At 41.0% G+C, this 22,338-nt stretch overlaps 2 protein-coding genes across 4 annotated transcripts; both read left to right on the top strand.

Moving 5' to 3' along the window:
* The first annotated feature begins 724 nt into the window (after positions 1–724).
* Positions 725–10,980, top strand: rab42a (RAB42, member RAS oncogene family a). The gene is made up of 2 exons (XM_015017823.1): positions 725–2,049; positions 6,178–10,980. Exons 1-2 carry the CDS (start codon positions 1,691–1,693, stop codon positions 6,617–6,619), a joined length of 801 nt encoding a protein of 266 aa, XP_014873309.1. The 5' UTR covers positions 725–1,690; the 3' UTR covers positions 6,620–10,980.
* A 2,235-nt stretch (positions 10,981–13,215) lies between these two features.
* On the top strand, positions 13,216–21,314 carry gmeb1 (glucocorticoid modulatory element binding protein 1). Of its 3 annotated transcripts, none has more exons than XM_015017815.1 (10): positions 13,216–13,516; positions 15,403–15,578; positions 15,718–15,770; positions 15,857–15,972; positions 16,835–16,938; positions 17,116–17,264; positions 17,786–17,911; positions 18,020–18,157; positions 18,397–18,534; positions 19,512–21,314. In XM_015017815.1, exons 2-10 carry the CDS (start codon positions 15,451–15,453, stop codon positions 20,363–20,365), a joined length of 1,806 nt encoding a protein of 601 aa, XP_014873301.1. In that variant the 5' UTR covers positions 13,216–13,516; positions 15,403–15,450; the 3' UTR covers positions 20,366–21,314. The 3 variants fall into 3 exon arrangements, with proteins under 3 accessions (XP_014873301.1, XP_014873303.1, XP_014873302.1); XM_015017817.1 differs by having other exon boundaries at positions 13,217–13,516; positions 18,412–18,534; XM_015017816.1 differs by lacking the exon at positions 13,216–13,516 and adding an exon at positions 13,677–13,700.
* The last annotated feature ends 1,024 nt before the right edge of the window (positions 21,315–22,338 follow it).

Here is a 22,338-nt window from a genome sequence, read left to right as displayed (position 1 = left end):
GTGTATAGACAGAAATGCAGAAGTAGATAGATAAGCGAAAAAGGCCCTGAAGTATGTTATTAAATTAGACATTCCTCTGAGCATGTGAGGGAAAAATCTATCTGTTGTTTAAAACAAAAATAATTAGGATGTGGCAGGAACAACGGGGTAATAATGACACCTGTAGCAAATAACATCCAAAAGACTGTGAGGGTTGATAGTTGTAGGAATGGAAGTTGGAGAGAAGAAGTAATAACATAACGTCTGAGTGCTGGCCGTATGGGGTTCTGTTGTTCTTAAAGGGAAACATCAAATGGGGGCTTGTAATTATTGTAATCAGTTAGAAACAGCAGAGCACGAAGACATAAACAGAGGAACATCAATGTTTAAAATCAGTTCTAAGAAGAGAGAAAAAAAAGTACTTTTATTACCCATATTTTTCTTATTTTTCCTATTTCCTCTGCAAGGCGGCGCCTGTTGGGCAGCGATGCCTCAGCCAACTATCCCCTCTCTCCCACTTCCCATGTGGGATGGATGGTTGTGCTGGAACTGCAATTTCGTTGTCTTTCTGACAATGACAATAAAATAATTCTGATTCTGATATTTATTATCCTTATTAGAAGATGTGTCAAACTCTAGTCCTATAAGGAATCCATTAATATTCATTTAATTGTATTAAATGAAAAACAATTATTAAAAACAGAAACCAAAGAAATCACATTTACTCTAAGTATATGCAGACATGTTGATCTCCTCTGGCAGCTTTAACAGCCTCCAGTCTGAACCTGCAGCCTCCAGCTCAGCCTCCTCTCTTTAGGCTGTTTGCTCCGTTCTTCTCCATCAGGTTGGATGGAGACGTCTGTCAGCCATGTTCACCTCTCTCCAGAGATGTCAATCAGATTCATGTCTGGACTCTGGTTTGGCCCCTTCAGGACGTTCACAGATTGGTTCTGAAGCCTTTCAGATCTGGATCATGTGCTTTGGGTTGAAATGTCGCCCCAGTCTGAGGTCAGGATGCTCTGCAGTGGGTTTTCATCCAGGATGTTTCTGGCGCTCACACCAGACAGTTCAACTTTTGTCTCATCAGACCAGTGAATCTTGTTTGTCCTGGTCTGAGATCCTTCAGGTGCTGTTTAGTGAACTCCAGACTGGTTGCCATGACACTTTTATTGAGTGGCTCTCTGGCCACAGAACATGTTGTCCTTCTGGAAGTTTCTCCTCTCTCCATAGAGGAACACTGCAGCTCTGACAGAGTGACCATCAGGTTCTTGGCCTCCTGACCTGATGGCTCAGTTCAGAAGGCAGCGGCTCCAGGAAGAGTCCTGCTGGTTCCAGACTTCCTCCAACTGACCAACAATGGAGGTCACTCAGCTCACCAAGCAGAAACTGGACTTTCCAAATAATAAAACACAGCAGTATAAGGTATCGCCAACATTTATTGCCAGTAATAGTTCGATCTGCACGTGACCACCAGAGCAGTTTTAATCTGGGGGTGACATCAGTCTTCAGGACCGCGGACAGCTCCGGCTCTGAGCTCAGAGGTTTACCAGCAGAGGGGGAATAAAGATAAAGCAGTGTTAGCATCATGCTACAGGCTGCAGCTGGTTAATACTTCATTAATACGCTTTGTTAACAAGCCGCCTGGCTCGTTCCGTCCCTGCTCCTGTTTCCGGTCTGTGTCTGTGGAGTGGAGCAGAGGTAAAGCTGTCACATGATTGCTGCGGCCGCTCAGCAGCAGCAGCAGCCGGAGCTCCGTGGAAAACACACGGCTTTGTTTCCCACCCAGCACCCTCCCCCCCACCCGACACACACACAACACCTCCTCCACCGCCGCATCTCTGCCTCTAGTCATGCCATGGATACTTTGTGGCAATACCAGTTCCGAATCATCCTGCTGGGGGACTCCACCGTGGGGAAGTCGTCGCTGCTGAAGCGCTTCACGGATGGGATTTACAGCGACGTGGCGGATCCCACGGTCGGGGTGGATTTCTACGCCCGCTCGCTGGACATCGAGCCCGGGGTGAAAATCAAGCTGCAGCTCTGGGACACGGCCGGACAGGAGCGGTTCAGGTACGACGGGGATCAGATCTGATGTGAATGCTGAGCCGCGACGCAGCAGCCATCATGAGCCAGGTTTAGGTTCGATAATGCGGGCCTGTGTGTGGCAGCTCGCCCTGTGTGTCATTTTTCACCCAGACCGTTCCTCTGCCTCGGTGTGGAGAATCATAACGAGGCTGTGATGACAGACGGCCCGGCCGGGGGAACAGCAGCAGACACGCAGCATTTCATTCGCGGATAATGGGGAGTCTCCTCTTATTTAGGCCGCGGGTTGAATCCCCATCATCCAGTCCCACGGTCTCCAGGGCAACGCCAAAGTCAGAGCTAATCTAGATTTGTGTAACTATTGTAGCAGTCAGCCAGCTGTTGCTGCTTGTGATGCTTGCTGGGCTGTCGGACAGAAATGACTCTGTTTTTAAGAAGCAGCTCCGCTCTTAGATCTGCTTTTCCTTTTGAAGGTGTTTCCCATCAGGCTTCACTCCGCTCAAGGATTCCTCTCGGTTTTGATTTTTTTTTTCTTTTCATGTAATGTAGTTCACCCAGAAAAACCAGAATTCATGTTGTTTGTTTTCCAGAACTCCTCATGTGGCAGTTTTAGCTTCACCTGCGATTCTGTAAAAAAAACAAACAAAATAAATCTCATATTAAGCACCTTTTGCTGTGCAATTATTAATCAGTTAATCAAAAGAATACTCCTCAGCAGAAAGGCCTGAGATTTTCACATGTTGATGTTAGGATGGTTGTTTTAGCTGCAGATGTATCTTTTGCTACAAAAGGAATGCTGCTATTAATTTTTAGTCAAAAAAAGTTTTTCTTATTTAAAAAAAGAAATTGAACTGTTTGTTTATTTGCATCTTTCCAGGCATTCCTTGTATTGTATTTTTTTAAAAAAGGCTGACGTGGTTAAATGAAAAACAAAATCTGTAGTAAGTAACAATTTTTCATCTGGTTAACTGATTAATTATCAGCATAATCAGTTACTAACATAATCATTAGTTGCAGCTTTGGTAAAAATATTTTTATTCTCCGTCCAATCTGCCTGAGCCGGAGTTCTCAGACAGGATAGGTTCAAAGGTCAGTCTGCAGATGTTCACAGCTGGTAGAGTCAGAGCGGTAGTTCAGAGGAAGGTTCCTCTGTAAGGTGCTGCTTCTTGGAAAGGCTGAGTACAAATGCAAGCCACAATTCTGAAATTTATTATATGAGAGAAATGTTGAGACTACATCTCATTTTCCTTCCACTGTCATAAAATCTCAATAAAACAAACTATAATCTCTGGTTATAATGTGACAAATTGTTGTCAAAGTTCAGCCCAGAAACAAAAATGTCATTGTCTTTTTTCCCCTCACACTAATTAATATTATAGGGAGACAAATCTTTGTTGTTTTTTTTTCTAAATTATGTCCCTAAATTCATCATAATATATTTCCAGAACGTCTGGATGTGAATTTTAAAAGCAGATGCCGTTTTGATTGGGTGGTCTACATGTGGACATGCCCATGCTGACCTTGTGACCTCACCTGGTCATCACACATCCTGTACATCATGATTCACTCCTGCTATAGGACCAATGCTTTCACACAACAGCCCTGCTCTCCTTCCGCACAGTAAATAGTGTGTGGTTATGCAACATACACACACACACAGAAGAGCTGGGTGCAGTCCTCTGAAAGAGCTAACGGTTCGTAAATGTTTTAGTTATAGACAAGCAGGAGTTAGCAGAAAAAAAATGCTCCAAATATTTGGAGAACATTCCCAGTTTTCCCCAAAACAAGCTGCAGTTCTGAAATGTACTTTTGAGTTTCTGCATGTAAGGATCAGAGCAGCAATGACCTGTAAAATGAGAATAACTTCCACCTCTTAATGCTAATCTGCTAATGTTGGGAAAATATAACAGCAAGAACATGGAAATATAGAATATGGAAAAACATGTTTTTCAGTTAGTGGAGTCCACTGCAGAACATCTGCCATAGGTGTAATTAAAGTAGGGAATCCTAGTGGAGGGAACCATCCATCCATCCATCCATCCATCCATCCATCCATCCATCCATCCATTTTCTTACACCCTTGTCCCTTAATGGGGTCAGGAGAGGTGCTGGTGCCTACCTCCAGTGAACGTTTCGGGCGAGAGGCGGGGTCACCTGGACAGGTCACCAGTCTGTCGCAGGGCATGGAGGTAACTAACTAACTAAAAATAAGGATTTTTAGTTAGTTAGCTGACTTTGTCCAGACTAGTTTTAGACCCACAAATGCATTAGCATACCTACTGATGTCATTCTTAAACTATGAACCGTGGTAGTGTTGCATTTAGCATAGCACAACTGCTGCCATCTTACATTGTGTAAATGCTGACTCAGTAATCACTATAAATATCAGGAATACAGACTAGGAAGCTGCCGAGAGCTGGACCATGCCATAATGAAACTCTGGTGAAGTCACACATACCGCATGTAGTGTTACCATGACAGCCAGTTCAGATGGTACAGCAGATGGCATTCACCCAGTTGAACTACACACTGTTATGATTTGCTTATCTCGGTGAATGTGCTTTTGTTGTTTTATTTTCAAAATTGAACCCACTGGAAAAGCTTGCAGCACAATTACCTAGTATTAACAGCTGGCCATAGAGTGACTTTGACCCTGTTTTAAAATCAGTGTCTCCATAACAACCTGTAGAAACTTTAGATCCTACATTCATGGGTGTGTGTCCACTCTGTAGTGGTGCTCGGTGTGTGTCTGTCTGGGTCAATCAAGTTTGCTTCTTGCTGAATTAGAGGTCTCAGTTGAAATCTGTTTTTTTTTCTCCATTTTCTGTTTTCCTACCAGAACATTACTTTTGCTTTGCGTCCTGATAACCAGGAAAGGCTAAAAGTTATGGAGTATGTGTGAGGATGTTAATTTTACGTCAAAAAGAAAAGACTCTTTCTTTGTTAAATTTATTCAATTTTGTTTATTTACTGTATAATGTGCTGGTTCAAAAGAAGCATTGTCTGAAGGTACTTTACAAAGTAAAGCCAATTAAATCCAGTCATACAGGCAGAATGACTGGACCAAGTACATATATTTCAACTGATCCTAGTTATCAGTGTCATCAAGTTCAGTTTATTATTCAAATTTGTAAAATTAATTTTGTCAAAGAAAACTCAGCAGATTATCGACTTGTAGCGTTCACTCCTCCTGGACTTTCATGTAGAGTTGAGTCATTGACTGCAGCAATCCTTCATACTGAGAATGTATACGTAGTGACAGTAGAGAGGAAAAACTCTCCTTTAACAGGAAGAAACCTCCAGCAGCACCAGAACCAGGCTCAGTGCGAGAGGGCATCTGTCCCGACCGACTGGGAGTAAACATAAATGACCTGGTTTCAGACCAGCGGAATAGAAAAAGATACGAAAAGAAGACTGAGTCCACAAAAACCTATCAGAAAAAGCAATGCCAGAACCTTTATGTAGAAAAAAAACTCCACTAACCCACAGTGTAAACAAAGATTTTATTTCTTAATATAGATTATTTTCCCCACTGAATAAACATTCTCTATTTAGAGGTTGGATTTTTCAAAGTTTGTCAGTGTGAGATCATACCGTCTTTATCAGAGCTGATTAAGAATTTCCTTTGAAACCCACACAACACAGGCTGATTAAATCTTTTCATGTAGACCTTATAAAATGACTTCCAAAATCTATTTTACATCATCAGCTTGTCTCTAATGATGATGTAAAATATTGAGGGACTGGTGTGATCTCAACCAGCTCTAGACTGACTCAACACTTGATCTGACAAGAACTTTAACCTTGAATCGGATTGTATTTGGACTTGTTTGGAGAACCTCAGAAGAGACATCAATCTCAGACCTACACTAAAAGCAGGATTGCTAGTGCAGGAATTGTATGTCTCTGAAGAAATGGAGCTTAGGAAACTTTTGACGTGAATTCTGCACAACTTTAATTTGTCTATTACTAGACAATGTAACTTTTTTTTTTCAATTTCCCTAAACCCCCTATCTCAAATTTCTCAGACTTTCTTTCACTCATTTTAGGAGAATGGCCAGTCATTTTCTAGAGCACACCAACATAAGCTCTGCTTTGATGAAGAATACATTTGTTCTGAGTTATGAATTTATCAATAATTTCTTTTTTCCCTAGGTCTATCACAACATCATACTACCGCAACTCTGTTGGGGGACTGCTAGTCTTTGACCTCACCAACCGCAAGACCTTTGACCATGTGAAAGAATGGCACAAGGAGGTGAGCGAGCACATCCTTCCCCACCACATGGTCTACATTCTCATCGGCCACAAGAGCGACCTCAACAAGGACCGCAAGGTGAGCCGGGATGAGGCCGAGCAGCTAGCCGCCGATCTGGGAATCCGCTACATCGAGACGTCGGCTAAGTGCAACAGCAATGTGGACCGGGCGTTCGAGCTGCTGACCAGAGATATCTTCGAGCTGATGAAGATGGGGGAGATCGTTACCCGTGATGGCTGGGATGGCGTTAAAAGTGGCCTCACTGCAAAGGTCCTCTACCCGGGCGACGACGAAGAGGATCTTGCGACTGCTTCCCCAGAGAAGGGCTGCCACTGCTAACTGTTGATTCTTTGTGTTCATAAACTGTCCCATCGCACTGAGATCTCACCTCGTCTTGCGGCCGTCCATAGAAACCAGACCACTCTGGGTCAGCACCCTGTGATGTAGCCACTGTTCCTTCCTTACTTTGTGACTTGTGCCCTTGTCTTTGTTTGGGTCATTCTAAGAGCTGGGATTATTGCCAGGAAATGTGCATTCCAGTCTTATTGGCAGGTGGAATCTATGTAGTGAGGCATAACACCAGGTGCATAGAGCCTTACCCAATGTGAAAAACAGAACCTAGCCATATGCCCTTCTCTCAGTACAGGAGCAAACGGACTTATGATTGTAAGGTCTACCTGTCAAAGTTCGTGCAATGTTTTGCCTACACTCTGTTGTAACTCTCATAGATAATAAAAACTATAGAGATGGTGTGCAAAGAGATCACAGGAAGCTGTTGGAGTTGATAGTGTAAAGACACACAGCATACTGCAATAAGTGTAAATCAGTGTGCTGCTCCTCCTGTTATTGTAAACTGTGTGCACTAACACCAAACTGATTTTAAACCTTTAATCATCTTGTAAATAGATGCATACCATCAGAATCTGAGGATATTTGTAGTTAAGATGTTTACATACAGATAGACCATGGTACTAAGATTAGTGGTTCCATTTAAGGCATCTGTAAATAACACTAGTAATAAGATGGACACTAGAGGTGTTAATGTCTCACTAAGAATTGCTTGAATTGGTAAAGGAAAATAATTTCTTATTTTTTTTTCTATAAGCATTCACTCACTTAGGGTAACATTGATAAAACTGTAACAGCTTTATTGGGAAAGATGACACTGAGAGAAAACTGGAATCATGGGAAAATTGTGAGAGATGCTGTGAGACTAGTTGTTCCCACCCACTGTGTTAACTGGGAAAAACTGAAGGTTTGGAACGATTTTCTGACCAGTTTCATCTTACAAAAACACAAGAGTAAGTAACTCAAACAAAAACTTCTTCAGCTCTCTTTTAAGCCCTTTCTGAAAGTCACAGTTGAAAGCGAATGGCTTTATAGGGTGTAGTAACTTCAACTTTCCAAGTGGAGGCACTGACAGTGTTAGGTGGGTGAATTCCTCATTAGGCTTCTCCCCTTCACACCCTCAGTGAAACTTGTTTTCTGTCACTTGTTACATGACTACAAAACTTTTCCTTGCTCTACTTATTTTTAAAGTTTTTCTTTCAACCATCATAAAATTAGCACATCTTTTGCAACATTCAAGTTGTAAGTCAAATCTTACAGCGTAGAGATTAGATATCTTCTGTGGGTGGATCTACACAGAAGATACTGGACAGCTATTGCATAACTAGCTTCTACTGAACCGCTCTTCTCACAGGAATAACATCACGCAAAGTACATAAAAAGCTGTTATTGTTTCAGCTTTGCATTCTAACAAAAAACATGCTTTAGGAGCCGTGAAAACTGTAGATCTGAAAAGGTCTTTCAGTGCCAACCTGGTGTTTCCCTTTATGCCACCTTTGAGTTTTCATGTCGATAACCACAAAACATTTAGCTAAAGACCCTGACGTCATTACCCCAGCTCTAACGCAACTCTCAACCTCAAGAACATAAACATGTGACCTTCAGGTTCATTCCTCTGTTTTGGGTGTTTTTTGTCATGGCGGTGTTGCACTGCCGCCTGCAGGTCTGGCATGGTTACTGCAGTGTTTTAGATAATTTTCATGACTTGAAATAATGTCATGTTCATCAGATTTTTTTTTAAATCAACCTATATCTTGATAAGGTCTAAGATAATATTTGATGGTTCATTCAGGTCTTTGTCAGTGACTGCTATTCTGAGCTATTCTTTGAACTTGCTTGCGTTTGAAAGTGATTGGTGCATGTTTCCAAACAAAAGTCTGTCCACTGTGTTCTTCCTTTTAGTTTGATGGTCTATCTAACAATGACTTTTATGGGATCAATTATTTTAACTTTAGCTTTAAGATAACATATTAGCCAGCCAGCTACCAAATGAAAAGGGTTGTTTTCTACTGCTTTTTGTCTTTTGCAGACTTCTGATATATGACAAATAAGTGTGCTAGTATACTTCTGGGTCAATGTCTCCATGTGTGAAGCCCAGGTAAGATGTCTCTGCTTCAATTCTTCAAGGTAAAACAGACAAGAAGCTTTCTTATAGTGTGAAGTGAACACATTCATCTTGTTAAATCTTGCAAGAGGAAAAATTTAAATGTTTCATCAACATTTGAAATTGTTACTATTAATGTATTCTCAAAATTCTCAAAACCCAAACTGTGTCTCATTAGTCAAGAGAGAAGATTATTTTTGCACCTTAATTGTAGAAAAAATATGTATTTGTTGGGATTCTAAATTATATTCTAAAGTATATAAACTTACTACTAAAGTTACTAGAGGTGAACCAATCACTCAGCCCTGATTTCCCTCATTTTCAGAGATCAGTGATCGGCTGATACTTACATATGAAGCTGATGTTGTCCTCTGATCTTATCTACCTGGGTAAAGGTCTAAAAATCAGTCACTGTTCTCTTACTCTGCCACAAGAGAGGTTTGACTGTCAGACTGACCCACCATATCATGTCTGCATGTTTGCAGTTAAGAATAGTTACTTTACTGTTGCCAACTCAGCGACTTTCTTGCTATTAGAATTCCCAGGTCATTGGCAATCTGCGACCAGCAAGAAAACTGCAATCGGTGCATCCCTAAAAGTAACCCAAAACTCATGACTAATTTAGCCACCACACTTCCTTCTACAATGCCATACTTAGCGAAGAGTGAAATGTAATTATAACAAAGCATGACATGCAGTCTTCCCAGGTTTCAGAATTCTTTTGGACTAAAGAGGTTTTAAACAGCCTGATAACCCAGAACTCTTAGGAATTCACTCGTCTTCACCACCTACTAAACCTCCACCACCAAACACAAGATTGCCAGACATTTATTCTGTTCTATAATATAGAATATTTAGTTAATTCAGCATACAATATGTGTTATAGCACAGTGTAATATAAGGACGATAGTATGCTACATCTGCAGCATCCCTTTATTTTTTACTCTTACACTCAAATTCACTTTTCTATATATTTTTGTTCATGCATATTATATACAGTATATATGTTCTGAGTGCACAGGAAGACTTTATCTTACAGGTTCTTTGCCTTGATAGATTCAATTTAAATGAGTATTTCTGACTATGCTCCAGTTATTACCTTTTTCCTTGTCTCCTCCTTTATACAGGGTCAAGCTGCTCATGATGAATAACATGCTGTCATTCTTTACTGACTCCATCGTTTCAGTCTGCTGCTCTTTTTACCCAACTTTTCAATTTATTAACCACAGTAGATAAAGATCATGCCTTTTTAACTTCGAAGGATGATCAAATATTATTTCTGAAAGACTTCATTTTTGAATCAAATGCCTCTTTAGCCACCAATGGGAATCAACTAAGAGTAACATTGAAAATAACGTCTCAAGTCATATTACTATATTAGGTGTGATGTAGGCGATGCAAATCATTGTCACTTTCCACTGCAAACCCAGCTTCTTTTGTCACGTAATATGTAGAAATAAGTTACGTTTTTACAGAAATCTGCATGTTTGGCTTTGAAATGTGATCGGAGAATATTGTTGCCACTCATACGTATGTGTGGGGGTTGAATCTAGAGCTAGAGGCAGCCTTACTTTGCAGCATGTATACTAAGTCCAAGGACGAGTACTGGAGAAAAAGTTGGAAAAGCATCTGCTAAGCCATGCTAGTTAGGTTTTGAACTACACTTCATTTTCAAACTGATTAGGCTACATATACATATTCATTTAAGATCAGCTTAGTTATACAGTTAATAGGATTAACTATTAACTGTATAGCTAATAGTTATACAGTTAATATAACTGTATAACTAAGTTATACAGTTAATAGGATTAACTGTATAACTACTAGCTGAGGAATCAGTTTAGGAAGTGAGAACAAGAAAGTGGCTCAGTCAGATTTTGCTAAGGCTAGTTTAGCACAGCTGTTGGCTAGGAGTATTTTTTCAGATTCTATTATGTCACTTTATTTTAAAGTTGTTGTTTTTTTCTGGTAACAATCACATGTTTCTTAATTAGTCACCAAACTTTATTTTCAGTTTGCACAAGGCTTTGAAGAAGAGAAAATGTTAAGATTCTCATATGTTGTACAAACTGGTCTAAATCACTTTTCATGATAAAGAAAATGCACTTGTGGAACTAAATCACAAACTCTTCAGAGGTTAGAATTCATGACTTTACTTTTTTTAATTTGTTACTTAAAATATTTTTTTGGGGGTGATGTAATGTCAGTGACTGATAAAAGAATAAATAAATAGATGTTCAATATATCATATTTGGACTGGTTACTTGTAGCTCTCCTACACCCATCATCACAAACACTCACATACACATGAATTTGCATTTCAGTCTTTATTGGAACTTTCTATTAACTTGAGTGGCCTAATCCAAACCCTAACCTTGCCCAGTACTGGTATACATCTCAGTCTACAGGTGAAGATATACAGTGATGTGTGTGTTGTAGCTACTGCACTGCTTTTTAATTTCCACTTAGCCTGACTAGTGGACAAATCACATAAGTCATCCGATATTAAAACTAGACTGTTGTGCATGTAAGGGTTACCATACTTATTAAGGTATGAGATTCAACTCATTTATATTCATATATATACATATATATGATTCATATGATATTGTGGCTTACAAAAATATTCAAACACATTGAATTTTTTCTGATTTTGTTACATTATGACCACAGTGTATTCTATTGGAATATTTGCATTATCCAGTACCATCAATACTAAACAACCTTGTGATGCAATGACTGCTGCAAGTCTTTTAGGGATATGTCTCTACCAGATTTGAATGTCAACAAATTTTTCAAATTTGTCTTCACAAAATAACATGAAGTGGACATATCATGCTTTAAAGTCCTTCCTTTTCATATGTAAATCATTCACTTATGGTTTATATAAAATAGAACGGCAATGCTTTGGTCTGAATTCCTCATTTTTGTAGCTCCACAGAGTCCTCGTTTATCCCTGGCCTGAGGCCAGAGCAATTCGTTGTGCTGCGTTTCTCTTTTTATGTGAATGACAGATTTCATGCCCTGCTTACTATTATTATATTGGGTTTTTTTGCTTTTCAGTAAAACTTGCTATTAATTTGATCAGACACTATAAAGGGGGCCCTGCGACAGACTGGCGACCTGTCCAGGGTGTACCCCGCCTCTCGCCCGGAACGTTAGCTGGAGATAGGCACCAGCACCCCTCCCGACCCCACTGAGGGACAAGGGTGTTCAGAAAATGGATGGATGGATGGATGGACTATAAAGGGGGTGAATAAAAATGTCAATAGATGCAATCACTTATTTTATGTTACATTTCATTTAATATTTTTATTTGTTCTTGTTATGTTGAAATCTGTTTTAACTTTGACATTAATGGATGCTTTTCTATTTATTTTTCACAATTGATTTGTGAAAGCAATAAAAAGGGTAAAACATTCAAGAAGGTGAATAGATTTTACAGACACTGTAACCTCAGTTAAAATAAATACGCAGTTTCAACCCAATCAATCACAACATGCTGTTTTATAAACTAGAATATAATGTCTGAGAATTGGTGCTGAATTGGATTGAAAAAAAAAAAAAAAACACAGGACAAACAGGAGGCCATTTGTGCTTAAGAGTGATTATAAATCAGTTCTTAAATCACAAATACTGTATTCCTTCCTACTATTATGAAAACATTTTGTGCTTATTCCTGTGAAGGGTGAGTGAGGAATAGTTTCAGTGTAGTGTATGTTGGTGAACTTTTTTTTAATTTAAACCTGGTCATACCTTGTTGTTTTGTCCAGTCATGATTCAAGTAAACTAATAAATTAAGTGAAATTTGAAGGGTTTTAAAACGTTGGTATTTTTGATCATGTTTAATTTTTGCATTTCCTACCACTAACACGAGTGAAAGTATAACAACTTCTACAATTGTGAAAATGCCCTTTCATGACGATAGTCACTTTTTAACAGTCGTTTTAAATATTTATTGTAGATTCATCAAAACACTGCGTCGGCTGAACACAACAACCAATAGCATATCAAGAGTGAAGAGGGTCACGCCCTTTCTTTACCCATCATGCGTTTCGGGTGGTTTACTTTGCTATTGAAATAGAAAAAATATTTATATATTATCAACATTTATTATAATATTAAACCAGAAAACTAGTAGTTTTATTAACGTTGTGAGGCACCACCAATTTTCATGATTATATATTTTGACGTCAGGGGTAACATTGAAACTCTAAGTGAAACAGATAATCCCAGTGATCATATAGACGTGGTCAGAACCAGCTCATACTAAAAAGGGCTTCTGTCGTGATTGACACAGGGAGGGTGAGGGAGTCTCATCCTCTTTGCGGAATCGCCATCAAGAGATTTCGGAAGCATAATTTTTAAAATCTGAGGCTGCTAGTAACCATTTGTTCTGGCGCCTCCTCAATGTATTTTAAGAAACTCATGCCAAGCTTCACTTTATGTGATGATGTTAGTGCTAACGCAGTTAGGTTTATTTCTGTTGCGAATGAAATCAAAGATTTTATCGGAACCTGTAGATTGACTGACACAATCCCGTAAATAAGGGTATAAAACGTAGCAGATCACCAGACTTAACAATCTGTCCATTTGCATGAATGTGTTATATTGTGGGAATCGTTCAGTCCCGTCTGATCAAGTGACTTTCTGACATTGTTGCCTTTCGCAAGTAAGCTTAAAACAGGGCGAGCGCTGTTTAGCAGGAAGTACGGCTACAAGAGGCAAGTACGCATGCGCCGAAGCTCCCCACAATCTAGGGATGTGTTTGTCTTCATAAAACGGTAAGGACGGGCCTTTTTCCACAATGTGAATTTTAATATATATTACTGCAGAGTAACATTGTTCCAGCGACACAAACGGTGATTTTAGCCGCAGAGGTTAGCTTAAATCGCGGAAGGGGGTTCAGTCAGCCAGCCTCTCGCAGAATGGAGGGGCAACGCCGCCGTCGCCGTGCCGTTGTTTGCTGTACGTGCCGCCGCACAGGGAGACGTCATTTTGAGGGGGAGCGGAGAGTTAAAATGCAGAGTTACGAGGGGACGTACGGTTCATAGACAAGCGGCACGTAGCCGTCACACTTTAAATGCAAAGGTTTACCCGTCTCGGACGGTAGAGTTCTGTACTATTGTCCAGCTTCCTACATATGAAACGACGCTGCTGCATTAGCTGTAATGGCTACCACCAAACTGAGACTGTGTAGCTCGGTGGTTCTAAACGACTCACATTTGGGTTTGGTTTTTGAGGCGATGACAGCCCGACAACTTCTGGAGCTACAAGTCTTGATATTTAACTAGAACGAATAGCTTTAGGTGTCGTGTGGCCTTAGAGATCGAACGAAAATAGTCAAATTTCCCCTCACTTGGAGCTAAACTGCGATTTTATAACCCCCACCCCCCGCTGCGCATGGAGAACCCACTACCCACGCGCGTTCAAACTGACATGTTAAAGTTTTAAAGTTAAATGCAGTATATCGCTATTTAACATCTTGTCCTTTGGTTTAAACAGCCATAGGGCTGTTTAGACAATGTTTATGGACAATATGAAACTAAACTCAAGAAATAATACGCTTTTAGTATTAGAAGCTATGACCTCATTTTGGGCCAGTCGAACGTCACAACTAATATCTTCTCAAGGACGGTTTTATGGAAAGGCGACACAGACTTTGTCAAAGTATATATGGAGGAGTCAACGTGAAGCTTTCAAACCTCAGAACACTACCAGCTAGTGTCAGTATCACGCTGTGAGGCTGTTGGATTGAACAATTATTCAGAAAGACTACCTCCAAATTCCTAAAAGTAGCCTGTGTAGATTAGGGGGAAACACACAAATGAGTTAGAACATGAAACGTTCTAATAATTGTTGGAATTTTGTCCTTTCACCCTGGTAAAAGAGGGTTTCAAATAAAACATTAAAAAGTCCAGAAAACCCTAAACACTTAAGATATATGTTCAACATGCTAACAAAGCGACTATATTTGACCTTACTAACTAAGATATTGATTGGCTCAACTTGATTTTCAAGGTGGTTGAATTATTCCTAGGAGCAATACATTAATATGGATTTAAACTACTGTTAATTTCACTGCAATTAACAAACATACACATTCAAAAGCTAACCATTATATTCTTGATACTTATTGATTAAACTTTAAGATTTTAGAGTACATGCATGGTGATATTCGTATTGCTTGAACCTTTCAAAGTTTTATCATCTTACAACCATAAACTTGACAGTATTTATTGGCATTTTTATGACCAGCCCAAATGGTTTTTTTGTTAGTTTGTTTTTTTAAAGCTCTTTGTTGAGGAAGCAGCAGCAGGCCTTTGAGTTAGAATGTTTCATAAATTTGCACATCTGAGTAAATCGGATTAAATCTTTTTGCAAAAAACTTCAAGCTTGGTTAAATTGGATAGATCTTTGGCACAGATTCACAATCTGGACTTTGCATTTTAGTACATCCCTAAAGTGTGATTCAGATCCCTTTTTGCTGAGACCTGTCTGTGCAACCAGCTGCCTTCAGAAACCACCTCAGTCACAAAGACTTCATGTGTTTGTAATGTAATCTGAGTAGACAACAGTAGAGAACAACCAGCATCTTGAAGACCCAAGTCTGGATTTCAACATGGATGACTGAGTAAAGTGTATACTGTATGTTGGGCCTCCATTACAGATGTTGCACAAATGCTGCCACCCACTCTAGTGTTCTGTTGTGAGAGCAATGGCAAACACAAATGAGGTGACGGTGTCTGTGGGGGACATGGTGATGGTGAAGAATGAGGATGAAGGTGATTCAGATGACCCCAATAAGACTCAGGTCATCCTGCAGCTCCAGCCAATCAGCACTGGGTATGTACTACTACCAGGATTCTTATGAAATCTACATTCCCATTCAGAACTATAGACTGCCTTAAAGCCGTCAACATGCACAAGTTGGTCATGATACTGTGTTCCATAGTGAAGATATGTGAATTGTCTTCTTCTGTAGCGATGAGTCAGCTGAAACCGATGCAGCTGTTATGGCTGTGGAAGCTCAATCAGGTGAGAGGTTGTCAAAATAATTTATGTCCAGGAAAAATGGCACAGATGTTTTTGTCTCTACAAGTGTGTTTGTTTCTTTCCTACAGAGCAGACAGAGGGGGATGATGTTGAAATTGGCTGTCCTATAACCTGTGGTGATTGTAAAGCTGTGTTGCTTGTGAAAAAATTTGTGTGCCCTGGAATCAACGTGAAATGTGTTAAGGTATATCGAAGCTTAATGCTGTAAAATTCTACAAAGTCACCAAAATGAAACGAAATTTTAACGTTAGCATGTGGGTTATGCTTACTTTAGCAAATACTGTTCTGTTGGATCACATAAACGTATTCCGTTCAGTATGCATACTTCACCTCTTAAGCTAAAATTAGCTAAAATTCTGTTAGCTAGCTCAAATGCTGCTCACTATCCTTTTGACTACATTAACCTGATCTATCTGTTATGCAAACAACATGTAAACCAAAATTTGTAAAAATGCTAGTGTTAGCTAAAATGCTAACACTAGCATTTTAGCTAGCTAGTTATTTTTATCAACAAAAAAAACTAAATGTGTGCCTTAAAATTTTAGTTAACAGCTAGCTAAAATGCTAGCTGTTAGGTTACATGCTAATAGGTTACATTAGCATGTAACCTCTTGACTTAAATTAACTTAGTCAATCTAATGTGCCAGCAGCTATATGTAAAATAAAATTAATTCAAATGTTAATGTTAGCTAAAATGATAACATAAGCATGTGGGCAATCACTAGCCTGTTGTCTATCATTAACTGATTCTAATCATGACAGCTAAGTTCTACTATCAGCTCAAATGCTGACATTAGCATTTAGGCTGTCACTAGCCTGCTGACTTAAATTAACATAGTCAATTTAGAATGCTAACAGCTACACGTAAACTAAAATCAGTTAAATGCTAGTGTTAGCTAAAATGGTAAAATGGTAACTTAAGCATGTGGGTTATCACAAGTCTGTTGACTACCATTAACTATTTGCATTTAGTAAGCTAACAGTTTATAACAAAAATTAGCTCATAGTCTATAGTGTATTAACTGTTGTAATGCTGTTTTCTGTAGTATGAAGACCAGTTGATCAGTCCAAAGCAGTTTGTGCACCTGTCTGGAAAAGCCACTCTGAAGGACTGGAAGAGAGCCATCAGGATGGGGGGAGTCATGCTAAGGTGAGGGCAGGGGGTAAAAAAACAGGTGATACAATACCACATGGGTACCTTATTGTCTGCCTCTTTCTGTTGTTGCATTTAGAGCAAGCTCACATAAGATTTATGCATTGAAAATGACAAGCTCAGAGGAGAGACTGTTTCCTTGTTCTTTAAGCGTTCCCTGTTTGTACCCTGCAGGAAAATGATGGATTCAGGTCAGCTGGACTTCTATCAGCACAGCACCCTATGTACCAACACATGCCGCAGTACCAAGTTTGACCTATTAATCAACAACACTCGCTTCCCTCCGGACAGCACCGGCCTTACTACGCCCACATCCTCTCAGGGTGAGAAGGCTCAGATTTAACAGACTGCTGTAGTTTATTCACATATTTAACAATTATTCAGGAAGTTTGCTTCAGTTTAAAAGTCAATTTTTGCTCTGGAAGTGATGTGGTGTTTACTGTAAAAGTCTCTCCCTATTGGTCGCTTCAGCTTCATGTCACTGCTCCCGACCAAAAACAACCAATCAGAGGAGGGTCTAATCACCGTCAATCAACTTAGAGTTAGAGGAAAATCATTTATCTACCGTCATTGCTGGCCATGCTAACTAGAGTTTGACACCCCTGTCATTGTGAATGACAACCTGAGACCAACAGGTTAATGTTGCAGCTTTAATGTAAATTGTTGTGGCTCTGTGATAGTGTGGTTGACCTGCTGGAAGAGGAATCTTCACCCCAGTTTGAATGACATACTTACCCTCTAATGTTCCAACAAAACAAGACCTGTTAGGTGTTTTCTTCCTTTAATGATTGCTGCCAGCCTACCTGTAATATGTCCAGTGTGTGCTGTCTTGTGTGACCTGCAGTTCACACGGTCCTGGGTAACGGCGGTACGGTGACTGACGATCGAGCCGAGATAATGGGCAGGAAGTTGGACTGGAGCTCCAGCTCTATGGAGTCCGGAGATAAGAAGGGATCCAGTGAGATCTCAGGTCACAATGATCCGCCTTGAACTGATCTCTGTTACAACAGAGGAAGTCTCAGCACTGTTTCTATATCAATAGGCATTTTCTGACTGAGGCTTTCCTGCTTGTCCACAGAGGACACGCTGAATTTCTGGAAGGGCATTGCTGATGTGGGTCTACTGGGGGAAGTGGTGACCAACATCAACACGGAGCTGATCCAGATGCTGGACGGCGTGCTCCAGCGCAGAGAGCAAAATGCCGTACAGGACACAGGTAGGAAAGCAGGCCATCAACGTGAGGACGCTGGGCCCTACTATACTCTGAAGTGTATGAAATTATCTGAAAGAAAGAACAAACTCTGCTGCTGTTGGAAAACATCTTATGTTGCTTTCAAATATGGTTTTTATAGCAGTAATGAGCAAATGATGGATTTACTGGATACAGCAGCTTAAGTTGTTCCTCCTTTCTGACTGACCAAGTGACCCTTTGATTGGTTGCCACACTGATCCCAGATTCCTGTCTGGTAGAGGTGGCTGTACTCAGTAACCTTGCCCAAGTCTTCGGCCTGCTGGACTCGGTCAAGAAGATTCTGGAGAAGAGGAAACAGCAGACGGACCCCAGCCAGGAGCAGATCCTCAGCACCCTCACCCGTGAGTACAGCCAGAAAACTGCCCAAGAATGATTATTCATTACATCAAGGCATAAAACTTTTATAAAAATTATATATTTTTTTACATATTTATTGAAATGTCATGACATTATGGTATGAGACAAATAATCTGAGAAAAAACCGAGTTCCTCCACCTTCTCCCAGTGCTAACGAGAAACAACCTATCAGAGCAAGGAGCCGGGTTTTAGTGATGTTAATCACCTCTCCGTGTGGCGCTGCCCATCCCCACCTCTCTGTCACCCTCTTACTCTCTGCTGCGATGCAGCTGGCACAGCCTGTTGTGAATGTCAAGGATAGTTAGTATGGCCACAGATGAGGTGGATAAATAGTTGTCCTGTAACAGTAAGTTTTTTCTCTGCCATTAGCACATAATGGCAGAGAGGAGTGAGTACATGAGGGTTGATTGACAGCGGTAAGACCCTCCCCCTGGCTCTGATTGGTTGCTCTTGGTCAGGAGCAGTGCGTTTCTTCAGACGTCATCAACAATAGGTCAGGGAGGAGTCAGAGGAGATCGATCCTTTCTCAGATGATCTTGTCTCATAACATCAACAAATATGTAAAAAAAATTATAAAAGTTACATAGCACAGATTTGAGGTAGACCTAATTTGAATCTCATTCAACATGTATCTGAGTGAGAACATGACGCTGTAGAGACAGACGGGTTGAAAGGACAGAGACCGGTTCAGTGCTGTTCAGCAAGAGTCATATTTCCCCCCTCAGCTGTCTCAGTACTACTTCAGAGATTTGTTTTAGATTGCAGTCACCTTCATGCAACAGATAAAATGTCTTTGGGAGATTATGACAAACATTGTTTAGTGCTTTCACATTGATACCAAATGTATGTTATGTATGGATGGTTTTTAACATATTCCCAAATATGTTATTGAGATTTGTCGAATGTCAGATGTGTCCTGATATGAGGGTAAGCTAACAAATCTGATCTTGTGTTTCTGCAGACCTGGAAGTTCAGTTGGAAGAACAAAAAAAGCAGCAGCAGGTGCGAGCGCTGCTCTCCTCCCCTCAAGCGGTCAAAAGCAAAGCCACCGCTAAGCGTCCAACCAAGCGTCCCCGCCTCCACAGGCCGGCCTCCACCACCACCCTCCTGACGTCCCCCATCAGCCAGCAGACCACCCTGCAGCCCCAGCAGTTCACTGTACTCTCCCCCATCTCCCTGTCCTCTGTAGGGCAGCCGTTCACCGTGGCAGGGCTGCCCATCGCCTCCTTAGCCCAGTCCTCCAACACAGTCACCCTGCTCCCTGCCGGCTCCCAGCTCTTCACTCGCTACATGGTGGCCGGAGATGGAAAGGGAGATGCCATCACTTTGCACCCTTCCTCGGGCCTCACGCTTGTAGGCGCCACTGCAGTTCAAGACTCCAGCCAGCTTGGTACGGTGATGAGCCCTGTGGAGCTGGTGCACCTGAGCCAGCACGCCGGTGCCGCGGAGATGGTCCCCATTGAAGGTCAAGTGGTGGACGGCACCATGCTGGTGCAGCAGGAGGTGATGCAAGGGGACATGGAAGCTGGCCAGGAGCACACAGTCATCGAGATCAACCCCACCCCTGTAGAGCAAACGGTGGGGATGATGGAGCTGCAGCTGGCCGACGAGCCGGGCAGGGACGCCACCGCCATGGTGGTCCAGAGCGGGATCGAGGTAACCATGGCGGCGGACGCAGAGGACACGCAGTGCCAGTTGCAGGAGGCACAGACTGAGGCTGTTCAGGGGCTGCAGCTGGATGCTAGTGGACAGCTATCAGGGGTGCAGATCGTGGTGATAGAGGAAAATACTCAGGATGACAACAAGGCCAAATAAGGCCAAGACGGACTCTCTGGTCACTCTCACTGCTGTGTGTTTGAAACACTGCAACAGAATTTAATTTCACAGCTAAAAGGAGCTCAATGTTTGGGTTTGTTAATCTTAAAGATGAGTCTGGTTCATTGCAACTTGGTTCTTATGCTAGTACCTTTGCCCTCAACAACAGTGAACTAACAGAATCCTATGGAGGTCTGTTCTGATTTGACTTTGTTGGTAGAGCCCTCAACTCTGATCAGTTTTACTGTTTAGAACAGCAAAGTCTAAAAAAGTCTTTATTGGTTTGTTGCAAATAAAGACTTCTATTTAGATAAACCCTCATGTGGGTTTCAACATCAGGCTACTGCAAAACTTGTTGGGCCTAGAATCTGGACAGCCATATAAGGGTCCAGCTTAGAGTCCAAAATGTTACCTTTTTCAAACGCCATCGAGTTGTTGTAGTGCTGTCTGACGCCCACTAGGAGTCCCCTGATCTTCACTCACTCACTGTTGGATGCTTCAGAAACCATCCAATAACTACTGTTCCACTGCTGATGGAACCAAGCAATTCTTTCTTTCTGATTAAAAATGTCAAACATTAAGATGAGAACCAAGTTGTACTGAATCAGACTTGTGAACAAGCCAAAGATTGAGGTGACTCTACATCAGTGGTGCCCAAAGTCGGTCCTGGAGGGACTTCATGTTTTAGTTTTCTCCCTGGTTTAACACACCTGCATCAAATGATGGCCCATTAGAAGGACTAAGAAGAACATTGACCTGGTGAGAAGGTCGTTACTACCACCAGAGAGAGAACTAAAACATGCAGGATCCCGGCCCTCCAGGGCCAACTTTGTGCTCTACATGTTAGCCCAGCTGGGTGCCTCTCTCTCTGCTCTCCATAGGACTTATTACCAAGAACAGTGTTGGTGTTGGTGAACCGATTTGCTTCATGTGGGGTTTTCAGCCAGGTTCAGTTGTTTTTTGTTTTTGTTTTTTTTGCACTGTGTGATGTCTTTAAAGACTTTTGGACAATGTAGACATTTCTTCAGAATGTGGCCCCGTTTCTTGGGGCGTCCCAAGTGTTTTTGTCTACACAGGCTGATCTCCTCACCGGGCCTGCAGTGGTTTCCTCACCTGCTCCCGATCTTCCGTTCCTCTCATTGTGATGAACTGTCTGAGCTCAAGGGACAGCTAGGTTATGAACTGAAAGAACGGACATGCCTGAGGTCTGATTTGCCTGTAAATTACTGATATATTTATTAGTTTTCAAGCTGTAGAGGTTTGGCCTGTTTGATGTGCAGATGTGGATGAATTAATTTAAGTTCTTTGCTACAGCTTGCACCAACAAAGACCTGTTCAATAATTTAATTTAACAAATGAGAGCATTTGCATACTGAATTTGTAATGTGTTTTAATATCAGATTAAAAGAAACAAACAAACTGAAGGTGTTGTTTGTGTGTTTCGCCACCAGAGTGTACCATGTGTTCACCACATGCCACACAGTGTGATGCAAGAACAATCTGCAGAGGAAGATGTTCATTGTGATCTTTTGAGATTGAATTTGCCTAGATCGAATGTAATACAGTATATTATAGGCTAAAATGGTACTCTCCTACAATTTGAGATAAATATGAAGATTTGATTTCATATTTGTAGAGACAACTTTTTCTTTGGATGTGGAAAATCTAAATCTCCAGTGCCGTACACAAGATTCTACATTGTGTAATTCCTTTAAGAATTTCTGCATTTCTCCCCCTAATCCAAATAATCCCATCATCTGCAAATAGTGAGATACCCACAGATTGAATTGCAGCCAGCTTTGATTAGTTGACTCCTAGCATTAGCTGCTTACAGATTCATTGCTAGCGTCTTTATTGGATCTGTCTCTTCCAATTGTTTTCAGTTAAGATCTGTGTTTGCGCAGAAAACTCAGCATGGCTGACGTTCCCTCCACCCAGGTCCTGTACAGGTCCAGGCCAGAGCTAGGTAGAGT

This window comes from Poecilia latipinna, unplaced genomic scaffold (assembly GCF_001443285.1).
Source record: "Poecilia latipinna isolate Pla-1442-1.1 unplaced genomic scaffold, P_latipinna-1.0 Scaffold2195, whole genome shotgun sequence".
In the NCBI taxonomy this organism is placed as follows: domain Eukaryota; kingdom Metazoa; phylum Chordata; class Actinopteri; order Cyprinodontiformes; family Poeciliidae; genus Poecilia; species Poecilia latipinna.
The sequence above is the reverse complement of the archived record's forward strand: the minus strand, read 5'-3'. Positions and strand labels throughout refer to the sequence as shown.